The sequence below is a fragment of the Parasteatoda tepidariorum genome, chromosome 5 (genome assembly GCF_982258835.1).
Source record: "Parasteatoda tepidariorum strain Cologne lab strain chromosome 5, Ptep-v5.0, whole genome shotgun sequence".
NCBI lineage: Eukaryota > Metazoa > Arthropoda > Arachnida > Araneae > Theridiidae > Parasteatoda > Parasteatoda tepidariorum.
In genome coordinates, this window is record NC_141759.1 from 7,308,493 (window position 1) to 7,331,166 (window position 22,674).

The 22,674-nt window shown below is 28.3% G+C and overlaps 1 protein-coding gene across 1 annotated transcript; it reads right to left on the bottom strand.

Moving 5' to 3' along the window:
• Nucleotides 1–696: 696 nt before the first annotated feature.
• On the bottom strand, nucleotides 697–21,097 carry LOC147808532 (presequence protease, mitochondrial-like). Its single transcript, XM_087163300.1, has 4 exons — nucleotides 20,736–21,097; nucleotides 5,977–6,142; nucleotides 5,206–5,307; nucleotides 697–4,908 (listed from the first exon to the last, which is right to left on the bottom strand). The coding sequence occupies exons 1-4, from the start codon at nucleotides 20,816–20,818 to the stop codon at nucleotides 4,852–4,854; spliced, it is 408 nt and encodes a 135-aa protein (XP_087019426.1). The 5' UTR covers nucleotides 20,819–21,097; the 3' UTR covers nucleotides 697–4,851.
• Between the last annotated feature and the right edge of the window lie 1,577 nt (nucleotides 21,098–22,674).

Sequence of the window (22,674 nt, forward strand, 5' to 3'; positions counted from 1 at the left end):
CGCATATTTTTCTTAATCACACTATTCTAAATTTGAGTTGTTGAGAAAAGTAACTGTTGTAAGTTTTGTTTTAAAGCCTTTCCCACCAGAGGGCTAAAGCCATGTGATGTAAAATAATATGAAATAGTAGTCCGCCACTGAACGCCGGATGTAAAGCATCAGCTTCGATGAAGATAATTTTGTATTTTTAATTCTCTGAAGGGTGCCACCCTAATGATATGGAATTTGTAATATAAATGCATATATTTTTTATTCTTGATGAAGCCCATCATATGTGTTTTCATCAGTGTTCAGAAGCAGAGCAACTATAAGTTATTTTATTCTATCACAAAAATATAAAATGTATAAAAAACAAAGAAAAGAGTAAGAAAATGAGTCAGTTAAAATAAAACTTTTTGTTTAAGTCGTTGTTAACAATTCAAATTTCTTCGAGGCAATTCTAAACCTTAATTTTGTTCTAAATGTCACATATATTCAGACACACAACAGAAGTTTAATATGAAGTTGTAAAATGCAAATATATATAAATATATATAGAAAAATAAAAAATGATCATAGAATTATGTAAGTAAAAATTAAGGTAGTATTGTCAAGTTGAAACACGATATTTTTAGTTCTGATGTCAACAATACAATTCAATTGTTTCCATTGTTAAATACAATGTCAACAATTCAAATTTTTCTGAGGCAACTCTTAACCTCTAAATATTATTTTATTATGTACACATTTCTAAACAGTATTCAACCACAAAACTCGCTCTGTAGCATTTCTAATTGTTCTCTGTTGATATTGCTCTTCTGGAGTTTCGTTAGATCGGCTCTCTCTTCTTCGTAGATTGTTATATACCGTACGTAGATTATTAAGATTCATAATTTAACTCTAATAAAATTTAACTTGAAACATGAAATAATAAAACGGCATCTAATGATATAACAAAGCGTGGAATAGTAAAGAGCTCAACTCAAAATATTGTAGCAATAGCATAACATTTCTCATTTCTGCCAATGAAAAGGAACTATTTCAGAACTCAAAACCAACCAACCGTGTTTTTCTCGGCGAAAATTGATGTAGCACACCCATATTCGGTTAGAATTCGTTGAGAATCGAAGACAAATGCTATTGTGTTTACGTAATGAGTTCACAACTTCTTAATTATGTGGATAAATACGAAAAAAAGTTTAGAGATTTGTACAAAACGCCTACAATTAAAAATGTAAACTGTTGCCAACGCGAGAAAAGAAATATCATTGGTTTTATTGATACATACGTACGTATAAGCGTTTTATATAATATAGATTGGCCTGTTAAAGATAACAAGCCATACCTCAATATTTACACACTTTCCACACATAACGTCGAGAAGTGAACACCATATAACTTCCACATATAACATCATGAAGTTAAAATTTAAGCAATTTACATTTAGAGATATTTTCAAACTTCTGCTAGTTGCAAGAACTTGTACATTTTCAAAAAATAAGTAGTGAAGAATACCTACTAACCAGCATTTATAAAGTCAAACATACAGATATGTCTGGCAGATATATGCAGATAATTATGCAGTTGCTAGAACTTATAAATTTTCAAAAATTAATTATTGATTGAATGATCTCACCAGCATTGATAAATTCAAATAGATAATAGATAAAATCCTGTTCAATCTTTATCAATCAATGGATTTCAAAAATTGTCTTATTAGTTTTATGCAGTTCACAAATTAGATGATGGATTAGATGCAGCATTGTTTTTATTTTTTAACGTCGTCGCAAATGCGGGGTGTTTCATAAAAACTGCCCTTAATATGCACTTTAAGAATTCTTTTCAAAAATGAAAACAAAAAAAACATACATGCCTCAAATCAATATTTAAGTAATAATTGCAGTGAAATAGGAATTTTTTCCATAAGAAATGAATTGGGAGGCACTTCTTGAGTACAAAGGGCTAATACAAAGTATATTCTTTAGCAAAAACCTTATTTTGATTCATTTTATATAAATTTACAAAGCTCATCAACTAAATATATTTTATGTGTGAAGTTTGAAAATTAAATAACCGTCTTAAAAGTTAGCTTTAATGAAAGCATTATACAAATGAAAAAAAAAATGCATATCATTATATAGGGCTGGGAAAGCTTGGTTGGTAGGGCGTTGAACTAAGAGGTCGTGAGTTCAATCCCTGTTGACCGAAAACTCCCCATGTTGTGAATACTGACTGGTGCACGTCATTGTATGCCAGAGCATTGATTTGGTTCAAAATCGTTCTGTTGTTATGTTACTCTACAGATCTGGCTTTTTCTTCCTATAAGCTCTCTCGTGACATCCATTGCCCATTCAATCAGGATGATCCATTCATACCGAAAAGGACGACCTTCGCTTTGGACTTTCTCATTGAATATGAGGGTTTTCAAGTGAAGTGGCTTAGTTTCAGGGTTGAAATGAAAAATCCAAGTTTCGTCACATGGACTGACATTCTCAATTGGGACTATCTGTGAAGCATTCCTTGGTGTCAGAGCAAATATTTTTCCAGCTCATTTTTAACTCGCTCGTCAGGTTTTTATGTACTGTTTTGTGAAAACTTCAGTCTTGTGCGAATCCTTGGTCATCCATCAAAATTTTTCTTATTGTCTTTGCCAATGTTTAGAATATCGGACGTCACCGAAACACTCGGTCTTCACGCACGATTTCATTCATTTTTTAAATGTTTTTATCAGTTCTTTATATCACAAGTCGACCAGAGGTTCAGCAACTTCAACCTCTCGAAAATCGCTTTAGCCATTCAAAAATTTCACTACGCGACACGCAGTTCTCCTTTAACAATCTTTTTTTTGCAATTTAAAACATTCAGTTATTATTTTTTTTTAATTTCTCAAAGAATTTCAAAATAAAACGCTGCTAAAATGTTAGCTAAATTTTAAGTTTATCATTATCAAGACACTCTGACAAAAATGCCTTACTCAAACAAGGATAACAGACATGTGATAGCATAAAAAAAAATTTCTGTATTTTTTTCACTATTGTGTAGTTTTAGTACTTTTTCTAGCGAACGATCTTTTAAATGTTTGTCATTTCGAAATACGTTTTTAGATTATCAATAGTATCCTTTTGTATTTGCCTCAGTAGCTTGTTATTTCTAGACGAAGTTTCTATGGATTTTTTTTTCTATTTCGTGTTCTTGAAGTTTATCCAAAGTATCATTTTCTCTAACAAAAGAGCGTAAAAAAAAGTCATGGTTCGTGAATGAGAACCTAGGAAGAAAAGAAGAAAAAATGAGTGCACTGGTAAGGGCGGAATAAATGTCTCCTTAACGAGACTTATGCAGAGTAATGAAATTTAAATTTCAAATTATCGGAAGTCGGTGAATACGCGATCTTGAGCTTCGCTGAATTTCGTAAATTAGCGGAAGAATCACATACCTGGGATAAGAAGCAAACTAAACAGTATAAAGGATCGTTCCACCGCATCAAGAACAACTACATTTCATTCCTTCTCCCCCTCATTAAGTCTAACAGCATGCACAGTCCTGTTATTTAGTAGCCAGGCTTCATAAATAGACAAAATAGTTCAATATCTTATTTGGGATATCTTAATCGTTAAATGGTTCTAATAGAAAAGTATAATAAAAAAAAAATATTTTCTACAAATTCTACGAATGGCAAACAAATTATTTTAGTTTTGGTGCTCTTCCTATAATTAAATGATAAAAATTACGATATTTAGTATTACAATTTAGTTAGAACATTATTAACTATATTTAAATAATTAAAATTACTGTAGCGTACTAAAAAACTCTATATTTACTAAATTGTATATCTTCAACATAAAATATTAAGAAATTAAAAATATGTGCTTTTGGTCTATTTTGTACAATTTTGACATATAAAGAATTATAAACAACGCTATAACATAAAAACAATTTAATTATTTTCCGTAAAATAAAAGATTTATTTCCATTATGTACAGTCCTCAAAACAATTAAGTTACGAATCGGACACTAAAGCGCACTTTCTCTGAATGAACATATATTTTTTTGCACGTTTGGAATCCTGATCCGTGAATTAGGAGGGGGGGTAGACAAAATTGTGAAAAAATTGGGTCGTAAACTGGGTCGCAATAAAGGTTTATATATTTGACGATTGTCCAGAAAACAGCCAAGAAAAGTCGCCGCCACAAATGAATATTTTATAATAACCCATAGACTAATTCAAAAGAAGAATACTTAATGTTACTACACTGCTCAAAAAATTAGGGTAGCCATGTGCTCCCCTAATTTTTTTGAGCAGTGTAGGTTGCTAAGCTCAAAAAGTGAAGGTAACATTAAGGGGTCCAAACTTTGGATCTCTCTCCTAACAAAAGGGACCACATTTCCCAAATTTGCCCCTATATTTTGAAGGTCAAAAATTTAAATATGTAAAAAAATTAAGATTGGCACTTAGTACTTGAAAACTTGAAAATTCGATCATTAGAAGGAAAGTTATTCAGGGTGATTCGTTTTTTTTTTTTTTTTTTTTTTTTTTTTTTTTTTTTTTTTTTTTTTTTAGGACTGTACAATATTTTTCACACTATATTAAGAGGAAAAAACACAATCACTCTGCTCTTGTGTATTAGGCTAACTATACTAGTTTCAATTGCTTGAAAAATTTCTAGGAAAAAGGAACAGCTGAACAGACTTAAGACAAATACTGATATAGTAAATGAAATTGTTCAGTATATCTGAAATATCTTTCTTAAATATTCCATTTTGAGTGGTCACAATTTTTAAAAGACGAAAATAACGAAGCCAAATTCCTTGTTTTTTTCCAGTTTCTGAAGAAAAACTCGAAATTCCTTGCATTTTCAAGTGATTTTTCTTGGTTTACCCTGTTCTCTTTGCGAGATGGCAACTCTGGAGATATGCTGATTTTTTGACAAACTAGAATAAAATGAAAAAAATATTTAAAATTTACTGCTTGCCCTATGAATACAAGTGTATTAAAAAACACTTTGTAGTAAGAATTGTAAATTTACTTATTCAATTTGAAACATAAAATTATGCAATAAATATCATGCAATGTAAAATTACGCAATGCATTATATGAAGATTAAAAACTTCGCAGAAGGCCAATAAATATAAATAAAAATGTCTCATTCAAATAAATATATATTATTATAATTTTAAGCATGAAAAGTGAACAAGAAAAAAATATATACTAAGATATTAAATAGATACCTTCTGATCTTTTTGGTGAAATAAGTTATCAGCTAACCTCCTAATCTTTTGAAGTATTTCATCATGGCTAGAAGCATCAGCCAAATTTTTCAAGAACGTGAGCTTAAAAGGATATAATTGGAAATTAAAGGAAGTAAAATAAGATCTTTGTTTTTTCAAGAACAATAAATGCTATTTTCCTCTAAATCTTTCTAGATTTTAATATACAAAGTGCTTAAAAACTGTATTAGATATTTTTATTCTATATTAGATCACATAAATTTTTTATAGTAATTGAATTAAAAAAAACTTTACAGAGTCCTTAAAAGATAAAATTTTAATTCCTAACTGATAACTGAAGCAATTTGCTTCCAAAACCCAATATTTCCAAACAAAACATTCAATAAAAAATGCTTCTTTGAAAGAATCAAAAAATCTAAACTAAAGGAAAAAAGAATATAAATCGTAGAATCTTTAGATAAAAACTAAATGAAAGAGAGAAAAATACTTAATTTGAATATCAGCAAAAACTTATTTTACTTTTGAATAAATTTTTCTGTCTAAAGAAAAAAAAATGGGGGGGAAGGTTGGTACATTTACACATGACTCTTAAAAAGCAACAAATGATATTTGGGTATATATCAAATGTGATCAATTTAAATAGTGGATAATGATATGCGTGCAATCTTCCTACCACATTAAGCAAATGCGTATAATTATAACAAACTTTTAGTCAAATTTAACTTAGAGATCAACATTTCTTTGACAACCTAAAATAAAAAGTGTGATTACTTGAACCAAGCCAGATGTTTTTTCTCTGACAGCAGCAACTGGTGAGAGGGTGCTGCTGGCCTTCGTCATGGCATACACATGGCCATTATGGGACACCCCCTGAGCCATGTCTGGATCAAACAGTTTCACCAACTGTGTGAAACGATCACCATCGTCAAGATGTACCCTGCAGTAAAAAAAATACCTTACAGTTTAAAGTAATAAATAAAAGTTTACTTTAAAACAATGTAAATATTAAGAAGGACAAACTTACAAAATTTTCTACTGGTCAGTGTTCAGCTGCGATATTTTAAACAGTGGTCCCTTTTCGAAACATGCGGCTACTTTTTTAAAATTAAAAATTTTAAAGGATCAAGAAAACTTTTAATATTGTATAAATGCAAAGCTTATTTTTTTTCAAATGATGATAAACATTGTAAGACTCATTTTTAAAATGAAGAAAAATGTTTAGAAATAAGTGGAAAATAAAAAAAATTTCAAAATATTATGACATAATCATAATAATTCCATATTTTTTTAATGTATAAAAAATGCATATGGACAAAAAATTTAATTTATCTAAAGTTTTTTTATTTATTTCACTGATATTAGCTCTCACAAGAACGAAACAAAGGATTTCAAACAATAAATTAGAAAAAACAAAAGTTGTTAATCGAGACGATTTTTAAATCTTGTCTAATTGATAACGAATCGCTCTTTCTCTCTCTCTTTCGTGCTCTTATATATATGGGTCATTCTCACGAAAACTGTCATTTTTCAGTTCATAAAATCCCGAAAAAGTAAAGTGAATAAAAAGCTCTGAAACTTTTTATATTAATAGAAATATGTAATGGCATTATAAAGAAAGTATATATCCTATAAAATATACTTAATATTTAAATTAATTAATTTTTTAAATAATTAATTTATAATTAATTAATTTATAATAATTAATAATTAATTAATTAATTTAATAAATAAATTAATTTATTAATTTTTTAATTTATTTTTCAAATTAATTAATAAGTAAATTAATTATTTTCACTATTTAAAAAGTGAGGGAATGACACTAATAGTGAGGGAATGATAATTTATTTTAATACATGTTTTTATCTAAGTTACATCTACCTAAAGTTTGAAAATGATAACATACTAAGTATATCTAATATTTATTATAATTTACTCTTATATATTTAATAGTTTTTACAGGTCTGGGAAATAAAATTGGCTGGCACGATTGAACAAAAAAAAATTTAATAATAAACTCATCTTGAATCATTCCCTCACTTCAGCGTCATTCCCTCACTTTATACACTAGTGAGGGAATGACGAATTCAATAAAATTTAAAAATAACAGTTAGGCCTAATTAATTTCTGAAGTCAATCACATACAATTATATTCATACAAGAAAGCAGCATATAATTATCCACTTTCTCGATGAAGTTGTATTTTATTTTACTCTAAAAAATGACATGAGGGAATGACAAATGTAAAAAATTTTACTTGGTTTGATTCATTCAAATTTATTCCACAGCAAGGCTTCTTTAAGTTGAAGATGGAAACATACTGCAATTTTGTTTTTTGATGCCAGCTGTTAACTTCTGAAGTTTTTATTAAAATATTTTTATTCTACCCCTCTGCACTTCGGAGGTAAGAAATCTGAGATCGTGAAATGAAATGTTTATTTATCTCACAGAGGATGTAAGTTTGTGTTTCTCATTCCGTCACATAAAATATCGTCTACACTAATTAATCAGCATGTTTGAGGTCAATGCTTTGACCTCTTAAGATTGAGTCCAAGAAGCGTTAGCCTCCCAATAAGGTATATAAATAAACCACGTTCAAATCCCTGAAATGGCTGGTCGATACGAATTCAGCAGCTGGCTCACACAGACCAAAATGCTGGTGTAGAATTCATTTGCATTGAATTATCTCTGGATAAACGATCTTTATAATTGTTCTCGAGCTACAGCTAAAAACACAAAAAGTAATATTATGTATTAGGAGTAAAACGTTCTGTCTGCTCTCCTGACCAAACTGTGAGGACCATATTTTCTAGATTGCAGCAACCCCTCTGCACTTCGGAGGTAAGAAATCTGAGTTCGTCAAATGAAATGTATATTTATCTTACAGAGGATGTAAGTTTGTGCTTCTCATTCCGTCACATTAAATATCGTTTACACTAATTAATCAGCATGTTTGAGGTCAATGCTTTAACCTCTTAAGATTGAGTAAAAGAACGTGAAAGTTCCCATCATAAAACAAAATGTTATTCAGGTTTGTCCGTTTTTTTTTTCTTTGCGCACTGCACATGAAAATTTAGTCGCATTGGTCAGATAAATAATAAATATTTAAGATCATGTCTTTTCTCTTTCAATGTACCATTACTGAAAATGCAAAAATTCGCAATAGCTTTATTTTTCTTATTTTTTTTTAAAGTATGGTGTGAACGCAGTGAAGCATTTCGCAGATTTTTCTTCAATGGACTGGAACTGGGAAGAGAGGGAAGCATTTTTTCAAGATTTGTGTGCCATGGATGACGAAAAACAGGTATCTTGCATAATCGACTTAGTAATGTCAATTCATTATAAGGAATGACAATAATTATTATTGAAGCACTTTAAACAAAAAAATTATCTAAGTTGTCCCTTCAGCTTGCAAAAAAAACTACACGAAAGAATTGGAAAAATTATAAAAAGTAATAAAAAAAAATATCTGAACTTATTTGCGGAGGTTAATTATTAACCCTTCTTTGTATTTTTTTTTTTTTTTTTTTTTTTTTTTTTTTTTTTTGTGAAATAAAACAAATTGATCTAATTCATGCTCTAATACAGTGATTCTCAACCTTTTTTTTGTTGCGGCACGCTTTTAACGATTTTTACGATTAACTTTTAACGATTTGACGGCACACAGCGAAAAAAATTAGATTAGAAGTTGTTTAATTACCTATTTTACACTGCGTTAAATAGTTTGTGATATTAATTTCGAATGTGAAATAAAATAATATGTACTACAAAAGCGCATTTATTAAGGGATTAATAATTTCTTTCGGTCAATTTTTAATTAGTTAGTAACAGTTATTTATTTTTTTGCTAGTTATTAATTGTTAGCTTGTTTTCTATAATTATTAACTGTTATTTTTTTGTGATTTCTTGTTAACTAGTCTTTTTGCTACTTATTAATTGTTAGCTTAATTTTTGTTAGTTATCCTTTGTTAAATTGTTTTTTTATATATTTGTTTTTTTTAGTTTTCCTTTGTTAATTTGTTTATTAATTGCATAGCTTACTTTAATGATTAGCTCTTACAACATTTTTTAAAATTGTGTGCCATATACTATTTAAACACTTCCATCTTATTTTAAGATTGTCAGAGACAACACAATCGCCGACAAAGATGTTCACGCTGTTAAAGCGCGGAAAAATTACAAAAAGTATATATATATATATATATATATATATATATATATATATATATATATATATATAATATTGTATACACTTTTCTTTAATTTAAACTTTACTCATAGTAAAAAAAGGCATTATAATTTTTATTGTATCATTTCTAATATTTGGCGGCATATTTTAAGAATTTGGCGTCACACAAAAGTTCCGCGGCACATTGGTTGAGAATCACTGCTCTAATGGATTAAAGGAAAAATGTTTTTAAAAAATCATAGCATAAAAATATAATGTAAAATAAATCAAAAACAGCAAGGTGAAAATATCAATAACTATGCAAAGTATATAAAAAATAATAATATCTTTGTACATCTTTTTCTTCTGATGATAATTAAAAAAAATATATTATTATTATTCTCTTGCAACACTCATATAATTTCAGCTACATCGCGGCACCTGTCTTCTGAAATTTCGTCATCAAGTCTATTTTCTGATAGACAACCACTTTTTAAATGGTTCAAGTAGTCTTCGATTTTAAATCTGAATCTCTTCACAAAAATAGTATAAAAATAAATATATAGTAAAAAACATTTTCGTCATACATCCGAAGTATTAAATCATCATAGTAATGTATAAGCATTAATCATCATAGTATAATCATCATATAATAGTATTAATCATCATAGCAATCATTACTACATCAGTAGTAAATTTCTGTCTCATAAATTTCTGTCTGTATATTTCTGTCTCACGGTTTTGAAAAGATTATTTAGGTATTTGATGTAAATTGCGCAGTAAGTATCGTAAACACAAAAAAAAAACATTTTTCCATTTATTAGCGTTTATTAGACAAAAAAAATCAAAATATTTATCAAAAATATTAAAAAAAATCGTACTTTTCTTCTAACCACAACAAAAGGCGGAATGACAAGCTCAATCCGCCCTAGCAACAAAACTACTTGGGCCCACATCGGACAAACATTCACGAATCTTAGTTCACTAGTGTTTCAAATTGCCGCTATTTTCTGATATTTTTCTATATATGCGAAATAGACCAATAATTGCTATAGGCATATTGGCCTATATTTCCTATTTAGAACTATCCGATTTTCCTTATATTTTACAGTTACTTTAAAACCAATATCAGCCTTTCACCCAATACAGTTAAATAACCATCATAACAGCTCAGTCCACCTAATGAAGCCGATTAGTTGATTTGCAGCTGGGTACATATTACAACCGGGTCCCAGTCCCAGCGTTGACTCCACTATATTTTTTTCCATTCTCTTCAACACTTGAAGAGTGCCCTGCACTTTCCAATTTGTAACCCTGGACTAATATAATATAATGCTCCATTCACACAAAGGCGCCAGCACCCTAAAGCTGCTTAATACAAAAACGACTGGTATTTCGCATCTCTTACGGGAGAGGAAACATTCAGATAAACAAATTAAATCACATCCCACGGTTCTTTTGATAAAACACAACTCAACTGAAACGTAACTTTAATGCCTATTACAAAACAAAAAGCATAGCTCCAATGACCAGTTAAACAATAAAAAAATACGGTTTTGAAACCATGCCAGTTGCAAATGGTTGAAAAACCGTGCAGTTTTGTATTCTTGTTTCGTTTTTAATCATACTAGTTGTACACGGTTTCAGATCCGTAAAGGTAAAAAAATTTCTTTACTGTTAACTTTACAATTAATCGATGGGCAGACTGCTGCTGTTATTCTATCGTAAGTCAGAAAAATAAAATTTTATGAGTGTGTTAGAAACGCTGATGTTAGAAAAATGTGATTTTCAATCATTGTTTTAAATTTTTATTAGTTGCTATTTTTATATGCAACAATATATTTTTATTAAAAAACTATTGTTTTTTCGAAATTAAACTAAAATATTTCTTTTTAAGGATGAAATATTTACAGAAATGGTTCAGTATGCAATAGAAGTTGGGATAGTAAGTATTGTGTCAGTTAACTAATCCCGATGTGATTAAACAGAGTTCCTAACCCTCTGCGTACGGCTCTTGCGATTTGACCGGGGTATTAGTTTCGTTACCGACTACGGGTCACATGAAAATCGAGGGCGAAGAAATTTTTTCAGCCTATTTCAATACTGATCCCGCCATTTCCCCGTGTAGGTTTAAAAAAAAGCATTATTTGATGCTTATTTTCACTTCCAGATGGCACTAGAGTTTTCATGAATTTTCCTTCTTCTCTTGATAGATTTTTTGCCCGCGTATTTGTGACTTAGCATGCTTTTTGTTTTTCTTTCGCGCGATTAGCGTTGTTGAAAGATATGGATTTGCCGAGTGTCAGCTGAGGGAATAACAAAAGAAAATTTCTTGATTATGAAGATAGTGATTCGGATTCGGTGTATTCCATAAATCTCGGATTTTCATTTCTTTTTTCTGCTTTATTACACAATTTCTGTAACATTTTTCGAGATAAAATGTTTACGAATTATATTCATCTGAAAAAAAGAATAGTGCGTGAATTTTTTCAATCATAATTCCTGCACGCTGAAATAGCAGGCACTATATTATATATTTTCTGAAAACGTAAAATCTATTAAAATTCTTATATCAATTTAAAACAACTAATGAAAATGTGAATTGTAACATTTGTAAATAAAAAATATGTAAAAAAAATTCCAAGACCGGAAAGTATAAAAACTAAGGCGGAGGGATTTTGTTAAGAATGCGAACGATAAGAAAAAATCAGAATAAAAATAGGTGAACTAGTATTTTCTTTTTGATAAAAATGCTTCTCAGGTGACTGAAATTTAAAACTAAAGTGAACAACAGGAAAAAAAGTTTAACGGAAAAAACAAAAGTTTATATATATTTCTGACAGCAAATGCATTTAAAATGCATTTGGGTCACAGGTCCGTGGTTCGATCCTCGGGCCGGGCAAGGCTGACTCAACTTTTCATCCCTTTAGTGGGTCGATAAAATGAGTACCAAGCATGCTTGGGAACTAAACACTGGGAATTCCGCGTTTAGGCTGACAACATCTGCTCTTGCACCCAAGAGCCCAAAGGTAAAGAAAACTGAGACGGGCGCAGTAGGCCTTGGCCCTCCATGGGCGGTCGCACCACTGAGTTTAGTTTAATATATGCATTTACAGGCTTATATGAATTAAGATTAAAATAATTTTTCGAGATAAAGTGAAAACTCTCGAGAACGACCACTTTGTTCCACAAAAAAATGTTAGTTAATGGAGGTCAGTAGTTCTTAGGGGTTACCTCAATTGACTTCAAAATGTATCGAAGGTAAACAGTACAAGAAAATCACCCTGAATAACTTTTAAGTTAATGATCGGATCTTTACCTTCAAGGACTCATTCTTTACCGTTCAAAGGGTGAGTATGCTATTTAATAAGCGCAGACGATATTTTATGTTACGAAATCAGACACAAAAACCTACTTTTTATGAACAAACATGTCTTTTTTCAACGAATTCGGATTCCTGACAAAAAGAATATAGGGTGTAGCCACAATCTAATCTGAGGAGTCCTAATAGTTTGGACAAGGAGAGCTGTCCAAAGTTTAAACCACTTAGAGTTAATTTTACATCCGGCGTATTTCGCTACATCTTGAGAGCATTTTAAGCGAATTGAAAAGCTTTTCCACATGATTATAAAAGTCTCTTATCCAAAAATAATTCCATGCGAAGTATAATTTTTAGTAAATATCTATTAATTTTTATTATTCTATTTAATAGAGGTCGAGATATTTAATCTGTGGGGAAATGAATTTTGAAATTGCGTATAAAATTTTTTCAATTCGCTAAAAAAGTAAAATTTTAATTAAGGGGTCCAAACCGCTCTTCTGACCATACTATTGGAACCATATAACCCATATTGAGTCTACTCCTTACATTAAGTAGGTCAGCAATCCGAATCTATTTAAAAAAGGTATGTTTATTCAGAGAAAGAGTTTTTTCTGTTTGATTTAGTAATTTAAAATATTGTCCGCACTTACTAATTACAGTATTCGAGGTCACCCCCCAAACCAATAAGATTGAGCCCTAGAAAGCGAAAATCCAATAATGGAACAAAAAGTATTTAGTGTGGTCCTTCTCTTTTTTTCTTTTTTTTCCCCTTTTTTGTGCACTATACATAAAATTTTGCAAACGATTTTAATTTATCTTAGTGTCACTTTCTTGGAACAAAAAAGCAAATTAAACGTCATGTAAACTGAATCAATGAATAAAATTTAGCTTCAATAAAAATTACCTTTACTCATATAATTATGTGTACAAACAAATTCACCATTCATAAATGGTAGAACTAATTTATATAAAGAAATAATTAAGTTTTATGTTTTAGTTTGCATTTAATTTTATATCATAAAAATTAATCAGACTTCAAAATATGAGGTTTTTTATTTGTTTGAGGTGCTTATTTTTTTTCTAAAATAACTTTTTTTTATTATTATTAAACAATCATCTCTAAAAATAAATCATTGAGAGCATCGTCCTCAGTGCACTCTCGCTATTGTTTATAAATTAAAAATTAATTAAATTTCTTATATAAATTACATTTTTTAGACCAGGCATTTAATGCACTTTCGTTCATTTCGTTATCAACTACAGATACTAAGCTACATTTATTCCTCGGGATAAATATTATTCCATAAAATTGTATAATAATTGTATCATCAATAAATCGAAAAACAAATTTAATATTAAGAGTATATAAATTTACTTGTAAATAATTTTTAAAATTTATTTGTAAAATAAGCGTTAAATGTATTTTTCTCTTAAAAAAATTATAATTTTTTAGTCGACGTGTGCTGATCCCACAAAATCTGAAGCATGTCATGGAATACAAAACGCAAGCGTAAGTAAAAGTATCACTTGATGTTATTAAAAATTAATGTTTTGTACGATCTTTAGACATAGTATTTAGTTATCCAGCAATCACTGAAGAATTATTTAAATTATAGTTCATAAAGTTTACTGCAGATTGCTATACTATATCAAATAAATTATAGACCACTTCATACAATTTAAAAAATTTTTTTTAAAGATATCCAAATCAAAAAAAAAATTTTTTTTGAACTTTTTTTATTCGAACTATTATTGAATACCTGACGCTAAATACATTGGGAAGGGGTTATAAGTACTTTATTAACTACAATAGCTACTTCAATTAAGTATTGTGACAATAATTCTCTGCTTATAGTTTCCAGAAAAGGAATAGTAACTAATTTGCAAAGAAAACATTTTTACATCCAAGGAGCCAATAGCAAGCAAACTCGCAGCAATTTTTTCTTAATGATTTACTAAGGTTGATTGGCTTAACGTTAGTCTTACACAGCAAAAATACTTGAATGATAATTTTACTTTTTTCAAAAGATTGAACATAGACAGGTAAAAAAGTTTACAAAAAAATATTATTATAAGCTTTTATTGCAAAAATTGTTTTTGAATTTTTTTCCTTTAATTGTTATAAAATTTTTTAATGATGAAGTGTTATGTTTTTACATCCGATTTCGATATGAAAAGGCTAATTAAACAAACTTCATACTCGTTAACTAGTATAGATAAATTTAAAATTGTTTCAAACTAGAATGGTTTATTTGCATTTCTTTATAAAAGTTGTACCATTAGAAATGGATTCTCAAATTTCACGAAACTTTCTTTATTTTCGACGAAACCTTTTTTTTCTTGTAGCAAACATTTCGTTAAAATGTCAAAATAACAATCGATATTTTTTTCGACGAAACGAATTGGCCAATAATAAAAAAAATTTTGTCAAATTTTTTTTACCGAAATAAAACTTGAAGTGCCAAATGCTTTCCAAATAATCACTATATCTAGGACACTATATACCTTGGTCAATGTCGCCTTACTAACACAAGACATATAGATAAAGCATAGAGTTTGATCCCCCCCCATCTTTCTTCATTACTTTATTTTCAATTGTCTTGTCTTCAAGCTAGTTTCGTCATTCTAGTAAGCAATCTCCCACGATGCACTGCGATGAGATTTCGAGTTGAGGAAACATTTTCGTCATTTTTCGTCCGTTTCGTCACATATCACTTAATTTCGCGACACAATACTCAAAATTAACGATTTATAGCTCATGGATTGCTAAATAGTCAAATAATATCTGAAAAAGTAAGGTTTTTTGACAAATGTTACTACTATATTAAAATCAAACTTTTAATGCTCTCTGGGGGTATTCTACGATTAAGGAAGCATAATCCTTGTGTATTTGAAATGTGACCTTTGTCTATTCGAATATTTCGATTAAAAATCTATTATTTCGAATGATTAATAGTTTTCAATTAATTAACATAATTAACTAATTACTATATTAATTAAAATTAATTGAAATAAATATTTTTTTCTTGCTAATAAAATGAATTACAGTTTCGTTATTTGAATACACTAGAATCAATGCTACAAAAAAGTGTTAAAATAAGTAATGTCGAGTTATGTTGTTGTAATTGTTATAAGATATTAAAAGTGTTAGTTATGCAGAGACAATAAATTTTCATTATAATATTTACGTCGTCGTGCTGACATATTTATTCAAACAGTATTATAGACTTGTTGTTTTCGTAAAAAAATTATTTAAAATACAAAAATAAAATGAAAAAATGATTGATATGAAATTTTTTTTGAAAAGTTTTTTTCTTCTTCTTTTTAGTTAATTTTAACATGTTTTTTCATTATTATTATACAGCTGCGCAACAGATATATTTAACAGAATTCATTTTGAAGGAAAATGCTGAAGTCTCAAATGCTAAACATCGACATAAAATGCTCTTCGATAATGCAAATATAGAACTTCTACCACTTAAACATTTGCTGACTAATTATTTTCGAAAAAATAAAATGTAACCTTAACAAGTTTAAGAAACTTATTTGTCTTTAATTCTTTATGTGTTTCGTCCATAACAGGAATTTCTTCTCTTTCTTTCCTCCTATTTTCTTTTTTCTTTTTTTTGACTTTTACAAAATGTTTGATTTAGGAACGCTAATAAGAATTGAAATAAGTGTATAAATGCCCCCAACAGTTACATATAAACAAAAAATAATAAAACTGATTTTTTTAAGTATATAGCCTTTAGACCTATCCAGAGTTAGCTTTTTTGGATCGGTTTTCTAATCAGTTGATCAGGCACTTGATTATGACCTTATTATGAACGTCAGTATTGAAATTGTCTAATTTTAAGAATTTCGGTTTACCCATTCCTACTGGAAATGTACAGTTTTGTTTCCACAAATTCTTTTAATTCTATTGATTCGAATAAAAATATATTTAAATAAATGTTATTAGAAATATTAAATTTCCATGCAATTAGTTCATATTAAACTTAACATCATTCTTTTTATCATATAAGTAAGCAATGTAGATAGTTTCTTCTTTTTGAATAATTAAGTCCAAAAAAATTAAAAACAATGTTATCATAATGATAAGAAAGCAATAATACTTTCTCAGAATAAATATTATTTAACAAAACCATAGAATTTCGAACATTTGAGACAGTTTAATTATCAATAAATCTTAAATCAAATTTGATATTTAGTACACATTTTTTAATAGTGCAAAAATAAGTTAATTAAATTTTTCAACCGTCGCTGTACCTCAAACCCAATTTTGGATTTACGACTACTAATGTCCAATTCCATAGACTTATAATTCTGAACCCAATTCATAAGACAAGGGATCTCCTGTTTCAATTATTCTGAGAAATATTTCTTTCTTGGTGAACTTTTGATGATTAACCCGCATTTGATATACGTGGTGAGGAAAACCACGAAAACCTTCCACGGTTAACCTGACGACAAAGGGTCTCTAACCCATGATCCGTCTACCATTGAGATTATCTTACGTCAGCACTGTGGACGGTGCGAGCCCAGTGCGGAATTCGTATCAACCAGCCATCGTTGGGATCTGAACCCGGCGCACCTCATTGGAAGGCGAATGCTCTATACCCTGATCCTACACGGTTAAAGTTAATGGAAACTTTAGATCCTTGTGATATTACATCTTTCTGAATAAAAATTGTTTTCCGTCATCAAGATAATTGTTAAAAGAACGAAAAATGCGAATCAGGGTGCGTAGCCAGATTTTTCAACAAAAAATGAGCACCTTTTAAGTACTCTTCAAGTACTCAAAAATATTTTTAATCACTTTCAAAAAGAAATCATAATTAGGATTTGTGCAGCAATTAAAAATATTTTTTTCTATCGTTGAAAGTTCTTTATTTATAAACATAGAAAGAATAAAATTCAAAAACATTTTCAAAAACTCTACATAATCATGACAATATAACTACTTTTTCAGAAATATTGCAGAGAAAATTATGAAAATCATGCATTTTTTGTAATTTAAAACTGCAATCGACGCGGCAAAGAAAAACATCTGTCTTTAAAATTAAGCACTTTTTCACAAACCCCGAATTAAAAAGGCACCTTTAGGAGCTTTTAAAAACGTAAATCAAAAATTGGCACCTTTAATCTCTTTTTTAGAAACGCACCGCTCTCAGGCAAATTAATTAGAATATTCCAGTAAATAATTTTGGGATTAAGAATAATTTTATAATAATAATAATAACGATTAAAAACATTAGTTTTTAAAGTGGAATGCCATTACAGAGAAACAGGAAATAAAATGTCGCTGAAGATATAATTATGTTGTGTTTAATAAAATCTTAAATAGTTTTTGTCTTTTTTTGGTCATAATCAAAGATAAACCTTCTTTAATAATATTGTTAATAATTTTAATCAAGTTGTTATATAAAAAATTGCTATGTTTATTAAGTAGTTATTAGATTTACAAGTGATTCTTTTAAATTTAATTAGCAACGAGATTTTAGACAGATTATTAAGTATGGCAATCGTACATTATTAATTTTAATTATTAACCTCGTATCAAAAAATCTTTTTTAAATCATAATATTATTTACTTTGTTAAACTTAAAATGTTACTATTTATTTACTCCTGATTTACAAGCTCAACTTAGAATTTTTACAGAATATAGCATAATTGTCGTTAGCTTAATGTAAGCGGGTAATTAAAAAAATTCTAAAGAACTTTTTTAATACCAGGATCAGTTAAAAATTTTTTTGAATAATTACAGTTATTTACATATATTTTAGAATTAAGAAGAAAGATATTTTTAAGCTCTGATAGATTGTCCATTTCCATTTTGAAGACAGACCAAAACGTAGAAAGAATCTATTGGAAATCTTTAGATAAAAACAATTTAAAATCATTCAGAACGTATTTTAAAAATAAAAAAATATCTGGTAAAAAGATATAATCTTGGTGCTTTATAACTTTAAATTTCTCATTTCTAAATTTTCAATAATAAATTGCTAGTAATAATAATTATATGATATTCATCAATAAATTCCAAAACTTCCTCTATTTCATAATGGAGTAATTAAATGCTTCCAGTTTTTATGGTATATATCATTATAATTAAAAATAGTTTTACTAAGAGTTTATTATATTTATAGCTTTTAATTATGTTATTATATTTTAATTGAAATTTTTTTTTAAATTCTCTAACATATTATGAAATTTAAACATATCAAGAATAGGATTCTTAAAACCAATAAAAAATTTAATTTATCTAAAGTTTTTTTATTTATTTCACTAATATTAGCTCTCACAAGAACGAAACAAAGGATTTCAAACAATAAATTAGAAAAAACAAAAGTTGTTAATCGAGACGGTTTTTAAATCTTGTCTAATTGATAACGAATCGCTCTTTCTCTCTCTCTTTCGTGCTCTTATATATAGCACCAACAGCAATAATATGCATACTATAGATTGCACATGGTATTAGAACATCCAATATAATAACATCTGTAAAATTGTGTAAATTAAACTGAAATAATAAACCATTAATAAATAGGATGGCGGAAATTTATAAAAACTAATTTTAATTGTGTTTCTGAGATATAGAGAAAAAAAAGAGCCTTAACCCTTTCGGGCCGACTGTCACAAATACGTGCCAGCATAAATCTGTATCAATCAGGGTCAAAAGATAAAACTGGTAATCAAAGTAATTTTTTAGCAGTTTATCTGTGGGCGGAGTTATAATTGTTTGATTTATTTAATTCGCCATTACTTTGTTCAAAATAAAACTATTTAGTTATACTTTGAATTAACATTGATTATATATATGATTAATCTAGCAATAATGAAAGTAAGAGCAAAGTAAATCTGTCAAATTAGCAACGACTACATTTAAGTTCCCGTTTTTTATTTAATTACAACTTGATTCTGATTTTGTACGAATGCTTCTCTGAATCAACCGTCCCCAAGGGGTTAAGGATTTTTCGCTAATTTATAACTAGGATTTTTCGCAATAAAACTAGGATTTTTCGCAAATTTTTAAGAAAACCTATTTTTTATTTAAAATAATGGAGGTTTTATTAATTTTTAAAATAAGGGGGTTTTATTAATGTGTGTTTAACAGAAACACGTTATTTATTAAAAATAATAGGGGTTTAATTTAAGACGCATTATCATGACTTTTGGTAATTGTAAAATTTCTTTGTACATAGCATTTGTACCAAAATAGGGTTACTTTTAAGATTTGAATTAACAGCTTGTTATATTAAGGAAAATTTTTAAAAATTAACAAATATGGTCAAGTTTAAAATTTAAAAAAGGCACTTATTAACAAAATCAAGCCATCTGTTATACCTATATAAAGGCAGTTTCATTTTAGGTATGATTTTATAAAACAAATTCGTGACACTTTCAAAGGTCGGAGGAAATCAGACTTCCAAAACGCTAAATATGCCATCAGATGTAAAATTTAAAAAACTAAGTAAGTAAATAAATAAATACGCCAGTTTTAGCACCAAGTTCAAATTTCTAGTAAACGCATAGCTGTTAAGGGATGCTTAAGAACATGGAAAGATATATAAAAAATTTGACGAATTATATAGCCAAAACTAATCCCAAGCTCGTGTTGTCAATATTAAATTTTAAATAAACTGGCTACAACTTAATCACCAAAAGGACCGTTAGATTTCTAAATAACCGACACATTTTTTACGTTAGAGAATTTAAATAGCTTAAAGAGAAATAAAATTAAAGATAGATTTTAATATTCGAATGGTCGCGACGCTGAATAACTAAGTTATACATTTGTATTGAATTAAAAAATTGACGCTTTCATTTGATTGCTAAGAAAATAATAAAAGTATTTAAATTCGTTTTTTTATAAAATGTTACAAAAATTAAATTATTGATTTAATTCAATTATAATAAGATTAAGAAGTATTAAAAAATTAATGTCAAGAAATTGAAGAAATTTTCAAAGCTAACAAATAGGTATTGCTCACAGTCACTGATAAAAGAGAAATAGAAATAAATTATGTTGGTTAACTTACTTCTTATTAAAAATTATTGCTCTCAGGTGATTTTTAATTAGAATCAGGCATGTAGTACTTCTAAGAATTTTTGAGTTCTGCATGTATGTAACCACTACCCGAATGAACAAAGATGGTTCTTTCTCAGATAATAGTTGTTGGTTACTTACTTTGGCATGCAAAAATATTTCGTAACTGCTTCGAGTAAAAGAAAGCAGGTTAAAATTTACAATAACGACAATTTATTCCATCCGCTTCCGTCCATGCAAGTTTTCTTTCCGACAAATTACAGTCAGTGTAAAATGAATACATAGTAAATAATAAACTATTTTTTTAGTGAAGCAAACACAAAAAACTTCTCAATAAACAGAAAAAACAATAGCAATAGAAATTATGCAGCACAAAAGCAATGTTTCTATTATTGCTGCAATACAAAAGAAAATGGAAATCAGCTGCGCATGTTTTGGAATATGAGATTCAATAAAAAGCTTTCTTTTAATATTAAAATGAAAGTTATTATATATATTTCTGAATGTTCTTCAAATAGAAACAAAGTACCAGGAAATAGACTTCAGCATGGAATGTTCTTTGCATTGTTTTAATCATAACTTACCATTCATTTAATCCGAGTTGCGTTTTATTTACGCAGTTTTATTTAAACAGCTATTTTTCTCATATTTAAAGATAATGGATCTCAGCAAAATCTAAAGATAGCAGGGCACAGATATTACATTAATTTCATATTATATTAGGATTACTGTGATCAAGATGCTAGTTAATGTAATATTAATGTGTATGGTTTTCAACATTGTTCGCGGTTTCAGCCTTCCAAAACCCCCACGTTCCGACCTTAGAGGAGACATAAATAAAATTTTTAGGAAACATTAATAAAATAAAGTAAAATAAAATAAAATTGTAAAGAAACAAATTTACAAATTTTTTTAAAATACAGAGGGTGATTCCATATTAAAAGGATAGTATAAAATTATAACTTTGCAGTTTTTTTAAGAGTATTAATAAAATTATTATGCATTCAAATTTGATACCAAGATATTTCTGAAATAGATACAAATGCTTTTTTCTAAAATATATGAATTAATTTCGTGCATGACGTGCGGGGCAATACCATGGAATCGCTATTATATCTGTCAGCTTCTGCTTTGTTATTATTGTATATTTAAAATATAAAAACACTTTTTGAATTTTAACTTTTAGTTGTTTTATGTGTATATATATATATATATATATATATATATATATATATATATATATATATATATATATATATATATATATAAAATAGTGAACTGCTGAAGTGATTTGTCACTTCAGATGATGACCAGTGATTTTCACACTGAAGTGATTGATAACAAATCACTTCAGCAGTGCAGTAAGAACGACACTTTAAAACCCTCTTGTTACACTCAATTTGCGCTTTTGTTTTCACATTTTGTAATCTGGCAATCTTTCTGCGAAAACATTTTTAAATCATTCTTGAAAAAAGAAATTTGAAAAATGTAAGTTGATCTGATTTTGCTACTCACTTTATAAACCATTTTTACTGTTTTTTTTCTTTTTATTTTATTTTATTTTCTGTTTATACATGTTATTTTTTACTTATTTTTACTTTTTGTGATCAATTTTATTTGTTGTAATTTTTATTAAAATAAAAGAGTGCTCCTTACACTATTGTATTAATATATTTTGCTTTGATTTTATTGATACAATATCAGAAAGCACTCTGTTTTGTGGATATAATCGTGTGGGCTGATAAAAAGATGATATCTTTCTTTTCCGCTTTTTTTCCGGTTTTTTAAATAAAATTTAATCCTTTTTTTCTTTCTTTTTTTTATAAACTGTTGTTTGTTATTTTCTTACTTATTATTTCCCCCTTTTTTTTCATATGTCTTTAATTTTTCTTTGTTTAATTCTTCATTTTGAACTTATCTAATGAGTTCTG

Coding starts and splice junctions, on each gene's coding strand:
- LOC147808532 (XM_087163300.1), bottom strand. CDS start 20,818: ATGCAGAACTCAAAAATTCTTAGAAGTACTACATGCCTGATTCTAATT. Junction 5,308..5,976: donor AAACATCTGGCTTGGTTCAA/GTAATCACACTT, acceptor TATCCTTTTAAG/CTCACGTTCTTGAAAAATTT. Junction 4,909..5,205: donor TTCACCAAAAAGATCAGAAG/GTATCTATTTAA, acceptor ATTTTATTCTAG/TTTGTCAAAAAATCAGCATA.